Raw genomic sequence first — 15,217 nt, 5'->3', positions numbered from 1 at the left:
TAAAGAGCCGAACTCAAACGTCTAATACACGGCGAGTTAATAGAAAGCGTCACACAAATTGAGAATAAAATAAAATTTATTTTATTAAACAAAATCAATGCTACCGTAAAGTCTGCCCTTAATCGCCCCCTTACTTACGTTCGTACAAAAAACAGACGAATACAAGTTAATTTCGCTCAATATACCGGATCGTCACCGGTTCATGCATCCCACAGTCCGTTCTATGACGCTGCATATTGAAAAACTTGTCCGACCTCAAAGCACTGGGATTCTCTGTGCAAAAAATCCGACCCAATTAAACCGGGGCAACCATGTTTCCCAACACAAGTTGATGAATAAAATTATTAGAAATAAGGAAACCAAAAAATCTGTTAATTTCTTTAATTTGACATAAATAACACACACAATAATAAATATCACCCATGAATATCACTCCGAATAAAACCTTTGTTACTTTTTATAACAAACCTAAAATGTACTAAAAGCGACACTATTGCATAATAGTATTAACTTTAAATTTTTCTTGAATCCGTTTAACCCACAAATTTTTGTTGACTTTTTAAAAACCTCAAAATAAACATCCAATTAACTTAGTGCTTTTTGGACTTTTTAATTAATATTTTTTTTTTTTCAAAAAGGAAAGAAAAAATGCATACACACACATATATATTTGATATTTGACATATGTATACTATTTTTTAAAACGAACCTTTCATGTCATTAATAATATACGTTCGATAAACAATAAAATAAAACTTTAATAAAAAAAAATGTTGTACCTACATACACAATTAAGGTGAATATTTTGACCCTTTTTTTTATAAAAAAAAAATTATACGAGTTCAAATAAGTTAAATAAGCTGTCCTTCAATCATTCTGAAATCACAATATGCATATTATTACGTGTATGTATGTAGATGGAAGGTGCTGTACAATATTTATATAAACGTTCCAGAAATTCAAATGAAAATATTTTCAATACAAAATTTTCACATGTAAAAGAAAAATTTATTCGATTTTCTATGAAAACTAACAAAATAATATAAAACAAGAAAAACAAAAATAAGAGAATAAGGTAAAAAATTTTCTCTTTTTCTCTTTGTACCACCTTCAGAAATATACTATAGTAGTGAAATTCACTCAAACCTCGTTCGATGCTCGTTCAATGTTTTACTATAAATGTTATTACTATGTTCAATGTTAACACTATAAAAAATATGCTGGTAAAATTTTCCAATTTTTTTTTCATTTAAAATTCGAATGCATTTTAATTTACGATATCGTCATTTATATATATACAGAATATTCTGTCTCTCTCTAATATTATTTCTTCTTCTTTACTTCAACATATTATATACAATAATTTTTAATTTATTTTTTTTTCTCTTTTAATTTTCATTTCTAATTTTGCTCTCTTTTTTTTTGTTTGTTTTTCTTACAGATACAATATTTCATGGACGGTTGATTCACATTCACCAGTTGAAGAATTTAAATTATTTTTCCGAAGGTTACCGCAAGGACATGAGGTTGATAACACAATTGAACAATCACAGCCATTACACTTATCATCATCATCATCTCAAATCTATAGTAATAGTAATAGTCATATGCATCGTGGTGGTTATATAAATATGCATTGGCCAAGAAATGATTGGAGAGATGTTGTATTACCAGCAGTACCATTATCACATCATTATACACAAGGGATGAGTTATATGATACGTGGCTTAGATCCTGATCAACATTATGAAGCAAGAGTTCAAGCAAGGTGAATATACATACCATTACATATATAAAAAATTTTATATGTAAATATAAAGCACTTTTATATTCGATTTTTTCCAACACACTCATTTATTTTTGTGTATGTATAGCTGTATAATTTTTTTTTTGTTATTGTTTTATAACATAAATTTTCTACAACACTATTTAAAGGTAGTATTAAAGAAAGGATAAAAAAAGGATAAATGCATATGATTAGTTCAAAATATATACATGAAATATTTAAAATATTTATCCTTGAGCAAAATTTCAAGGTCAAATATAATATGCAATTTTATAACAAAGTTGCATTTTTATTTCTCGCTTTGTTCTAGTTTTTTTGCTTTTTGCTTTTCTCGTTCAATCAGTGAAATCAAATTTTTTTATTAATTGATTTTCCAGAATTTTTTCGAATTTTACAACTAAAACAAAAGAATGAAAAGTTTTAATTGGAAATTTTTAAAAAAAATTTTTAATTTGTAAAAAAGAAAGAGAAGAGAATCGAATTGATAATTTTCTAGTTAGATGAACCAAAAAAAAAATAATGTTTTTTTTTTTTGAAAATTTTCAAAAGAGATTGACACATGTATATATATAAATGCGAGTAATAATAACGCAAGCTTGATATTAAAATTGAGAACAGAGTCAATGTAACACCAAAGGACACAATATAGATATTATTTAAGTGTAAGCGTGAATTTTCAAATCTCGAATTATAATCTTGAAATTATAACATTGAAGGTAATAAATAATTAGGGACTTATTTGTTACAGCTAATGAATACTTTAGCACTTATTTCTAATTGTTATCTTTATTTTACCAATGAACAACTGGCTGGATGTTAAAGTTTATGAAGAACATGCTTCCTACTTTACATTGTCATTAATTCATAATAATTTTTATACATTGTTTTGATTTTTATACATTGTCAATTCTTTAGAATATACAGAGAATTAAAACACAAAACTACTGGAACATTAAGAATTTATGAGCAAAGTTCTTCTGTAAATCCCAACGTCAGTAGAGTATTTTATAGGCATTAAAATGTAAGAAAACTTATCACCTTCATTCAATATCCCGTCATTTCAATAATTGTTAAACAACGAATTTTAAACAAAACAAATTTTGTTTAAATATCAAGAGCAAAATAAAATTTTAATTTTTAGTCTCGCAGAAAATTAATAGCCCTGATTTCAAAACAAAAATTTGGTTTATATTATTTCGGTTTAAAAATTTCAAAAGTTCAATAATAAATTTTTCCTAACCAAATTTAGGTATTGTGTTTTTAATATTTCAAAATATTTTTTACCAGCTAAATCTGTATCATAAATCTTGAAATCACAGTAGAAATATAATTATACCGAGAATTTCACCAAACAACTATCATAAAGGACACAAATAGGACACAAAGTGAAATATTTTTTAAATTTTAAAATTAGAAATAAAGAAATCATTATAATTTCAATATCAAAATTTAATTTAAATTTTATTAAAATTTATTTTAATAATTAAAAAGAAAAAATTAAAAAATATTTTTTTAATTATTTTCCATGAAGACAATATAATAAATTTTCTCTACATACACACTTACTTTTATCTTTTGCGTCTATTAAGCCAACATTCCATTTAGAGAGGGAAAAAATTTTGCATATAGATTCTAATTAGAGTTAAAATAAAATGAAATAACTGAGAGCACGACTATAAAAGTTTTCAAATAAAAAAAATCGTCATTCTTTTTTTTTTCTTATTTAATTTTACTCAACGCATTATAGGGAAAAAGGGAGATCTTGTGATCACATCACATAAATTTACAATGTAAATGCAATTCTCTGTATACGGGGAATGTTAAAAGAAAACTTGTTATAAAGAGACGCTCTTGAATAAAGCAATCATGTGTTAGTAAATTCTAAAAGCTTAAATTAGATTTTTTGGAATATTAGGATTTTTGCAGGATTTCAACTTTAATAGCTCAAAAACTTAAACAACGGATTTTTAATAAAAATTGGGGTTCAACTTCTTAAATTTGCTCGGAACCTTTTCTGGAAAATCTAACTTCAATTTGTGAACTAGTGCTAAGAAATTTTTGGGAGTATATTAACTAGAAATGCTTTCGTCGAACTATTACGAATAAATTTGTAAACAACATTCAGAAAATATGATTGACCACATCAGATTTTTTTTGTTTTTTAGCAAATTCTTAAAATTGTGAGACTGAATTCTCTTCCAGAAAGTGAGATTTCTATCTTCTTCTATTGTTGCTAATCTCTATACGTTTTTTCATTCCATTTATATTCCACATATAGAAAGAAAGTCAAAGTAACCGTGTGTCCTTATAATATCCTTTATAATTTAGTTTCTTAGTTCTATTTTATTCAATGTAAAGTTTTTAATACTGTATACATTTTTTCTATATTTGTTGTCAAATATATCTAAATGTTTTGTATATCAAAATCTTTTTAAATGGAAACCTTTAATTTAGTTCAAGGGCTAAAAGGCAATTGTAAAATATGAAAATTGTTATATACATAGATATTTATATGAACCTAACAACGTACATATAAAATTTATAAGAAAAAAACCAGCTTATTCTTAGTATTTCTATTAAACAGAAGGCCATTACACTATTATAAGGTCTGATGGTTAATATTTTTATAATTTAAGATGATTTTGAATAGAATTTTTTCATAGAATCGTTAGTTTGGCTTAATTTGAAATTTAATGAAATTTTTAGCTATTTAATATTTTTCAATTAACTGATTTTTCAAAGACTTTTCAAAAAATTTCAATTAACTTAAAATTCTCAGACAGTTTTCATTTTCTTTAAAGTATTTAAAATTTTTAAATGAATTGCGAAAAAAATCATGAAAGAAATTCAAAATGATATTTTTTATTTTATAAGGATATTTTTAAGAATAAGAAAAATTTTTAAATGTAAATTTAAATTGGAAAACCAATAACTTTTAATGAACTACTGTTACCTTTATGATTGAGCTGAAATTGTTATTACGTTTCTAATTTGAACTGAAGTAATCTTTAACTAAATCATGATGAATTTACTTAAAAATAATCAAATAAATGTAAGATTATTTGAATGGAATTTGCTTATAATCTAATCAGGATTTACATCACAGACTAATCCTTGTCTAAAGGTTCTAACTTGGATATCCTACAGACCTACAAATCCTAATCCTACAGACTAATCCTTGTCTAAACCTTCTAACTTGGAAATCCCTTGGATGAAATCGCACATAGTCAAATAGTAAGGCTTTGAAATAAAATCTGTTACCAATATTTCCCGAAACTAAATATAACTTAAGTTTAAATGAAAAATTAAACCGTCAAACGAAGTAGCAAATTTTATGACCGATTTTAAATTAAACGAACAATTTGAATTTTTTTCGATTGAGGTGCAGGATATAATTCAGTCGGTTTATTCCGGCTATCAGGGACATATCTGACCCGTACAAGTTTTACGAATCTGATTTTATTATTTTTCTAAATATTTAAAATTAGCTTTTGGAGTATGGCTGCTACTCAAACCCTGCTGACATTTGATGATTTATTTTGATGATTTGATTTTTATAATATATAAGGTAAGTGTAGCTAATACTGACAGTGGCGGTAATACTGACATATATGAGGTTTTTTATAATTATTAAGAGATTTTCTCTATACAACATATATATATATTTTTATTTCTAGATTAATTCAAATTATCGCAATACTTCCTTTTATTTAGTTTTGAAATAACTCCAAAATATTGGGCATAAATCAGTTTTGTTTCCATAGACATAGCAATGGTGGGTTGAATTGGAGAATTTCTTATACTTTTTGCTTAATTTTTCCGATTTTGTTTTTATTGCTTTTTGACTTATTTGAGGGTTAAAAATATATGTATTTATATTAAATTAAATATTTTGATTATTTTTTATCTTATTTTATAAGTAATTCGGAGTAAAAACATTAAATAAATAAGAATTTTAACAAATAATTTCTATCAGTATTAGAAACATCTAAAATTCGACCATGCTTCTATTACTGACATATGTGTCAGTAATACGTCAAAAATTCGTATTTTTATAAATTACGTCATTTTTAAAATATTTAAATTTTTATTTTCGTATTTATTTAATTAAAATCGAATTTGAATTTTCTTTTTAATGTCCGAATTCTGACACTAAGAATTTACTACAGGTTCGGAGTATTTTACCTTTAAAAACTGGTGTCAGTAATACGATCTAAAGAGGGTCAATATTATGTACAAAATTATGTCAGTATAAAGTTTTAATTTTGATATTCATTTTAATTAATTAAAATAATTTCTTTATACTTTAAAATTGTTTAAACTATTTCAGTCAAATGAAAATCGATTACATTTGTGAAAACCTATATCTGACTACGACCCTTTTACCTTTTTAATAGTGATATTCGTCTAATAAATTGTGTATCAATATTGTATACAATACTGTCAATAAAACAGTACAAATCGCTTTCTAAAAAAATGCTTTAAAATTACTGTAAACGTTAACGTCATAACAAATATCACAACGGAAATGGTTCTCTTTAAATAAGAAAAGTAGTCCTTTTTAATAACCCAAAATGTTGTTCTAAAAACTGAGAATGGGTTGCTTTCGTTACGTACTTAATACATAAATAGTCTTTGTTAAAGCAAAAAGCAGCTTTAGAATAGGCTTATTAGCAGCTTTAGAATATATTGATCTGATTTCTTATAATTTCGTGTGATATGGTACATCATATTTTAGGTATTATTTATAAGAATACATTTGTAGCAAATATTACTTATAATACTTTATAAAACATTATGTAATTTCGAATTAGATTTTCAAAAATATCTTTTAAAAATTTTTATTTATTCATTGTTGCATATTAAGACTACTAGCAAAAGTACATTCTAATAATAAATATAATAAATTCAAATCAGCTGAATTTCACATATTTTTACCTTTAATTCAATAAAAAATATGTTTTTTATTTTTGTTTGAATTATATTTTTATTTATTTTTAATTTTTTTTGAAATAAGATGAAATATCCGTAGAAATCTAAATTATTATTCCATTTTTATTTAATATTATCATTTTAACCATTTTAACCATTATTCATATATAGAATATAGATTACAGCATATGAAATTACATTGTCAGTATTAGGAACACAAACTGTCAGTAATAGACACAAACATTTGCGGTTATGTCAATATTAGGAACATTTTTGCTTTTCATTTTTAATCGAAAAATTATGAATTAAAAAATATTTTGATTAAATAATTTTATAAAAAACATTATTCTCAATTATCCAAATTATTCAAAAAATCGGAAACACGATCATTTATTGTATCCCACATATAAAATATCTCACGCCAAAGTTGAATTTGTTGCGAAGTATGTCAGTAATGGGGACACTTACATGACGTATGTGATTAGACACATTCTTATAAAATTGAATACTTTTATCTTTATTAGTTTTTGAAGTAATTGAAATAACCTCTTTGAATTGTATGCCAGCTGCGCGAACCGAAAATCCAAATTGATCCTATTATAGTAGCGGCTATCCTTGGCAAAAGTCAAACAATTTGTGAAAATTTTATGTCCATTGCATTATTCGTTTTTGAGTTATCGTGCGTTCAGACACTTGAACTGTCAGACTGATATTTCTAAATCAACGCAAAATTTTGCACGAAGTAAAAATAAATACATTCATGTTTAGACACCTTCTTCAAGTGGTTTCAAACTCAATACCAAAGTTAGCATACGTATACCCTTCACGAGCAGGTTTTAAAAAATATAAACTCTATAAAATATAAATGGTTGAGGTAATAAAAACAGTCAAAATTGAATTTTATCTCTTCAGTACCTCTAAGCCAGATTATTTTTTAAATTATATTTTTTATATTATTATTTTTATATTATTAATTGACAACTAGTCAATTTATCTTGGTTGCTTTAATATTAGAAGGTATATTTTTTGTAATTAATTGACGTCATTATAAATGAGCCACGTTCAGCGTGTGGGGCTCTCCAGCACTGGTTATATAGTATAACTTTTAAGTTAATTTATACCACTGAAATTGAACATATAATTGCTGCCAACAACACCGCACATAATTTTTTTATTAAATTCTTTACTAAATTTAAATTCTTATGAAATGAAACTAATATTTGCCTTCCTAACATCATATTTATGGCATATACTCATTATAAATTTTTGAACATCTTCCAAAAATCTTAAATAAATTAAGACTTTAACAAAAATACAATAAATTTAACTAAAGTAATTAAAAAATTTTATACAATATTATAAAATCTATTTAAAATAACTTTAATAAAATAAAAATTTTTCTACCAAGACCCCCATGATTTTAAAGCATTTCTTTAATAAATAACAATAGCAAATGATTTTATATAAAAAGCACAATATTGCAACCTATTTAAGTTTTTTATTTAAAAAAAAAATCTGTTATTAACTTCTCATTTTTGGCACATTTTATATATCTGAAATTTTGAGTTCAATGGGAAAAAATGATGATGTTCTTTATAAGGATAATACCAAAATAATGCATTGCAATGCAATCTATCCATAAATAAATCTATATATTGTACGAGATATATATATGTTTGTATCTATACATTAAAATAAAGGGAATAAAAATATTATATAGAAAGGATGAAAAATTATATTTTCGCAAAATAAAAAATAAAACAAACAAACAAAGATGAAAAGTTACGATATAAAACCCAAAACACAAGAATTTAAGAAGATTTTCATGTCATTTGTTTTAATCATTTTTCTGTTTTGTCTTAAAAAATTTAGCTCTACTCCATTTTATTTATTATTTGTGTTCTTTTTAATTTAGTTTTTTTTTTATTTTGTATTTTTTGTAAGGACAGTATGAAACAAAATTTTCATTCTCATTTCATTTTTATTCTAATCATTTCACTTTTTCCTATATAAATATTTTAGATCCTTCAACTTATGTTACTACTCATTCTCTATATAATACAGAGAAGTTTTATATTACATTTTGACTGTTTTTAGTATTTATATTAAAACAAAAAGAGAAAAATAAAGTTTCATATTCCAATTTAGTGAAATTGCAAACAAAAAACAAAACAAAAAGGATATTTTAAAAAATTTTAAAATCATAAAAGGATACAAAAAAAATTAAGGGAGTGTAGGGAAAATTAAAGAGAGTTTTTTGTTTAGTAAAAATTAAAAAAAAAATTTTAAAATAAATGCTGAAAAATTTATCAAAATTTAATTTTTTTTTAAGAGAGAGGGGAGGGAGAGGACAAATTTATAGGATGTTAAACATTTAAACAAGAATCGGTTCCCAACTTTTATTTTAAAGGGACCTAAAGTAATATTAAATTTTTTTTTACTCATTTGTATTTAAAAATATTTTCGTATAAAACGAGAATAAGTAGAGCTGACCGCATGTTGATTTTGTGATACCTGAACGAATTTTATTTTAATTACCACACTATTTGTAGTATTTGTACACTATACATATAAAAACACCTTATATTTTTATATGTATAGTGCTATTTTATACAAAATTTCGGTAGTTTCCAAATACTATTGAAATTGTATGGCAGTCAAGAAAATTCAACAACTTTTATCACATATAACATTTGCGAAATTTCGATATTAGATTTTCGACAATTTCTAAATATAGCCAAATAGCTTTACCTCGATCACATCATCATATGTGCCTCGATCATATCCAATTTAAATAGGATTCCAGCATTTACTACTATAAATAATTTGTGAAAATTAAGTTAGCTTACCTCAATTAATTTTTAAGTTATCGCTGGGACGGGCGGTCAAACAAGGTTATTAATCGCATCAAAATTTGTACTTGATCAAAATTATGTACTTATGTCTATAAGACCATTATTTCTTAAAGCAAACCTATAAAAGCCTTTAAACACAAATTTGTACGGGTCTAAAGAGAAAATTAATCTCGCAAAAATAAATTTGCCTAGTAACGAAAATCAAAAACCTTTTTTTTTTCAAATTAGAATTGATTGCCTAAATCCAAAATATTTTTAGCGTTTTCCGACTTAAAAATAGCATTAATGACAGACCTCTAGAAATAATCTCCGAATATATTATCTTGAATAACTACATCCAATCAATTTAATTCCAATACCTTAACAATCATTAACGTAACGAACGTTTGATTAACTTAAACTCTATCGTAGTTGATCTATGCGAATAATAATTGTTATTAAATTTCAATAGAATTTTAATTGTAAGTATCATTAAAATAAAAACAAATTTAATTATTTAAAGCAGATGAAATTTCTGTCATTAAAGACAATCAAGTTTACAAATTACAGCGGTTTAATCCAAATAAATTTTTTTATTTTTCAAGGGTATTATACCGCACAGCTCTAAAATACTCTTAAAATACTGTGAATTACAGTCTTATTAAAAACCTTTCCTTAGTTATGTTGGGAAATTATTTTTTCTGTTTTCCACAAATTTTATGTTAAGAAATTTCTTAAATTTTTAAAGAAAATTTAAATAACTTCATAATACTAAATATACAATGTATTATAAACCATATTCTCTTAATGGATTCTTTTAATTTTATTAAAATATCATTCATTTTCACATTTTTTTCCTCATGCATTGTAATTTTACAAAAAGATAATGGAAAACCTATTAATTAATAAAATTATAAATAATATTGAAATATTCAATTAATTCTTATTTTAAATTAAAATTCATCTTCCTTTTATACACCATATACACAATAAGGATTTTTATTAAACATACATACAAATACATAATTCACATATTATATACAAAATTATTGATTTTGTATTTATGCTATCCATCTTTATCAATATAACACATTATTTAATAACTAAATATAGACATTCATTTATAAGACAATTTATGATTTTAAATAATTACTATTTATATAAACATTTTTCAAAAAAAAAAAAAATGATTACTTACCATTTCCTTGGAATTAATGCCAATTTCCTATATAGAATCTCAAAATAATAATAGATATTTTATAAATGAAGACAAATATGTGTTTTCTAGTCTTCTATAATGTGTGTATGTGTGTTCGTACTAAATATTTTTAATGGATATGAAATGTTCATATTATTTATTTTAATATTGTACTGGAAGAATGCATATAAGAGATATATGAATGTACAAATATATATTAATGTACATATGTATGTACATTAATACAATGATACAATATTTGTCAATAATATTATTTGTAAATTATAACCAATAATTTGCCTTTTTATGTACACATAACATTTATATTTTGTTTTTTATCATATAGGAAAAGGCAAAAATATAAAGATATTACTATTATACAGTAGAATCTTTATATATAGAACACTCAAAATTAGAATTAATTTCATTTGTATAATGAGGAGATTTTGTTATAAAATCGAGATTTTTTAATATTACGGAAAAAGTACGTATAACATAGGCACTCTTTTATAGAGCTAACATACTGACGATTTATACACTATACTTCTAAGAACATCATAATTGCTTTTGTTAAAAATCTTTATTACCCAGAAAGGACTTAGATAATTTATAGAAATTAGAAGGATAGAATTTAAATAAACTTACTAAGATTATAAAGCAACCCTCTAAATTTTTAAATTAGTTTCAATTATCCAAACTGTAATTCAATACGTGCTTGCTAAATAGATGATAGTAAAAATAATAATAGAAAGCAATTGTAAGGTATTGTGAAAAAATCCTGAAGTTATCAATTTTAATATCAGTTTATTATAAACAGACTGTTAAACGGAAAGAGTATCGGAATCGGACACACAAAGTCGATTAATTTCTAAAACTGGCATTCAATTTTATTTTTTTTCCTTGCACTTTTATAAGATGCAGAGTGAATTTACTAAAAAAATGTCAAAAAATCTATCTACATTTAAAAAATTCTATTCATTGAAATGTTTAATATAAACTCTAAAAAAATTTATTAAAATTTAAGAATTTCTTTTTGGAAAGCTTAGCAAACATATTGTATTCTTTGCACTTTCGATAAGCTCAACAAAATAATCTACATTAATAATGGGTATACTTTAAAAAAATATGTCCAGCATACCGTTCACTGTATAGAATCAAAATTAAATTTCCACATCAAAGAAAAATTGCCTTACATTACTTAGAGTTCATAACATACAGAATTCACTGTTTCTACTCATATTTTTATATTGATGTTATTTAAATAATATTATAATAGTAGAAAGTTTCAAACTGTAGACATATACAAGGTAATATTAAAATAAAGTAATTCCACCCAAATGTGTCATAAAGAATTAAATATTAATCGTGTCATATGTCAAATGAACTTTTATGTATAGAATATAAAAATCTTTTTAAATACAGACTTATGTACATATTTATATGCCACGAGAATATAAAATATAGTCTAATTAAACAATAATGCTCATTCTTCTTATAATAGTTTTCCATTTACAAATATTAAATAAATGAGATTTATTTTAATATTTTGGTTTTAAATTTCATTCAAAAAAAGAATAGGTTTAAAAATGAGATTAAGGAAACTAAAGAAAAATTTAAATATTATATTTTATAGGTATTTTAATAAGGTATGAGCATGTGTATGTATAGAAGGTATTGGTTAATTTTTTTCTAATTAAACGAGCTTATATTTTATAATTAAACTTATCATTTTTATTTTGATTCTTAGCAATGAAAATAAGTACGTTAATTAACTACAATTTCATTTATAAAACAAAATATCATAGATCATACCCTAAGGAAAAAAATTAAATTTAAACAAAAATTTTTACGATATTTAAGAGCTTTAAATTATGAAAGAAGTCACTTAAAATCATTTAAAACTCTTGTACTTCTTGTTACTTAAAATTGTTCCATTGATAAAAGTATATGATTTGTAAGACACGTTGTTAAAAAAATATTCTTAGTTTAATATTGAAAATTATTTTTATTTTTGTTTTTAAGTAAAAGCTTTGGAATTAATTTGAAATTTAAGAAAATCAGACAAAATTTTTTTAATTTTAAGAATAATGTTGTGCAAATCAAGCTTCAAAAATAATTTAAGAAAATTTTTAACAAAATTTAACAAAAAAATTGATTAATTGAATGAATTGAATGAATAATAATAGATAAATTTAAAAAATTTATTTAAAATGAAAAAAATTATTTTGTGAAGCGCAACTTAAAGGCCGTACACGCTTCGAGAAAAATAACTTTTTCCATACAAAATATTTCCTGGTTGAAAATATTGAAAAATCATGAAAATATTTTTCTAAAATTATAGGGTATTTTTTCTCACTAGTTACATATAGATCTAAATAGTTAGATCTGAAGAGAAAAAAATTGTATTCGCAGAAATTTCGAATGAAAAGAAAAAATCGAACAAAAATTTGTTTTGTTGTTTTCGAATTTTTCCACATCTGTAAATTACCTCTTTATATAGTATTTCTTCTTAAATTACTTTAATAGTTTTAAATTTCTTTTAAAATTAAATTCGTTGAATTGTTATTATAGCTATTGAATCAGACCAGAAACCTTACAAGTAAACAATTGATCGTCATTATACGAAATTATATGTCGTAATTGAAAACTAAGATCTCTGATATCATCAAAACCATCTAAAAAATTCTCCTAAAGTAATAATATAATATTGGTACGAGCTCAAAACCTTCTACAAAGTAATTTTCATTTAAGAATACGAAAATGCTTTGGTGGAATAAATCAGGTTCTCCTTAGTTCGTATAAAACGATCATCGATAGTTTAATATAATTAAAAATTTTTTATATGCGGACACTCTCCTTTATGGTAAATGTCCACTCCCTCAGCTGTTAAAAATCATTGTACATTTTAACTCTAATTAAAACCCTTGAATTTCTTTTAAATTTTTTAAAGAAAAAAAAAATCATATATAAGTATTTCATAAATTTCGGTCACTGATTACTTTTAACTGCGGCAAATAAAATGTCCATAAATGATTGTCATGCGACTATTATTTTAACTTGTTATAAAACTACAAAGAAGAGGAAAATTAAAAAATAATATGAAGTAAATATTGAAAGAGAAAGTTGGTTGTAAAAATACACTTTTTGTGCACATACATTACATCATGTATTACATATGACAGTGTTTGCACACGTATAAAATATAGAATTTTAGATTGGCCAACCTTAGGGTTCAGTTCTTTTAAAAGCGTAATATTTTCTCATTAACTTTTTACTACATATAAGCACTAAAGTAAAAAAAAAAATCCTAATCTGAAGATCATGTTTAACTTTCTTTACATTTATTATCCTTTATAAAATGCAGTTATTTTTTTTTTTTTTGCTTTGTGTTTTGTCTCCTTGTTAGCGTAGTTTTTTCTCCCCAACATTTTGTTTATTTTTTTATATCCTTGCTTGCAATTCTTGTTTCATGTTTTTTTTTTTCTTGCTTTAATATGACGTTAATGATGAAATATTTTCTCTTGTTACAGAAATCGATATGGTTGGGGTGATATGACAGAAAGTTTTCTATTTTCAACATCATCAAATGGTAAGTTTAAGTAAAAGCATAAATAATAAACAAAAACAATATGAGAACTGAATAAAAAAACAAAAAAAAAATAAAACAATTGCAAAAGTTTGCAAAAAAAAAAAAAGTAAACGAGTAAAAAAATGGAGCATTACACGAAAATTTTGCCATCACTCGTTCAGTTTATTTTTTACTTGAAATTTAATTTTAAAGAAGAAAAAATAGAATATTTTTTTTCCTGTGTTTTGCAAAAAACAGAGAAAAAAAAATTAAATTTTTTTATTATTTTAACTTTTTCAAGTCGACTCGTTAACTTTTGTTTTTAGTTTTTTTTTCTCTCTCCAACTTTTAATTATCTACGTGGTTTCGTCCTTTTCATGTATGACTGATTCAAAAGTTAACTTTTAGTTTTTAAAATAAATGAAAAAATTGTTATTTTAAAGGTTAATTTGAAGACTTTCTATAGATGTTTTAAAGAGAATTCAAATCATAAGGTATACGAAATGATATTTGAATATTTTAAATATAAATGAGTAATTGATTTATGAATTTTTGAAAGTTATCCCGAAGAATTGGAAAATTTTTGGATAACAAATGTTCTTTCCAATTAATTATTGACTTAGTATATTCTGAATTGAAATTGCAATAAAATAAATTCCCTGGTACTATGCCACAAAACGTAAACAAAAAACTGGACTCAAATCAATTTTTTTAAAAATAGCATACTTTCAGGCGTAAATTATTTTTATTAAAAAAAATATATAATTGGGATATGTAAAATTGGGAAATGTAAGAAATATGTAAAATGTGTGTAATATTTAAATTATTCAAAAATATTAGACATCTAAGGCTAACTATCTTACTAGGCTTCATTATAATGTTTGCCGGTGTTTGTTTAC

At 23.8% G+C, this 15,217-nt stretch overlaps 1 protein-coding gene across 1 annotated transcript in view; it reads left to right on the top strand.

Annotated features, from left to right (window-relative positions):
* The window catches only part of LOC129614143 (lachesin), a 151,284-nt gene extending 136,916 nt beyond the window's left edge, over nt 1-14,368 (top strand). The window contains exons 7-8 of the mRNA XM_055528559.1: nt 1,442-1,768; nt 14,281-14,368. Of these exons, the coding sequence (XP_055384534.1) occupies nt 1,442-1,768; nt 14,281-14,353 (400 nt within the window). The 3' untranslated portion in view covers nt 14,354-14,368. The remainder of the gene's footprint in view (nt 1-1,441; nt 1,769-14,280) is intronic.
* Nucleotides 14,369-15,217: the final 849 nt, after the last annotated feature.

Source organism: Condylostylus longicornis, unplaced genomic scaffold (genome assembly GCF_029603195.1).
Source record: "Condylostylus longicornis isolate FDR11 unplaced genomic scaffold, ASM2960319v2 ptg000104l, whole genome shotgun sequence".
Taxonomy (NCBI): Eukaryota; Metazoa; Arthropoda; class Insecta; order Diptera; family Dolichopodidae; genus Condylostylus; species Condylostylus longicornis.
The sequence above is the reverse complement of the archived record's forward strand: the minus strand, read 5'-3'. Positions and strand labels throughout refer to the sequence as shown.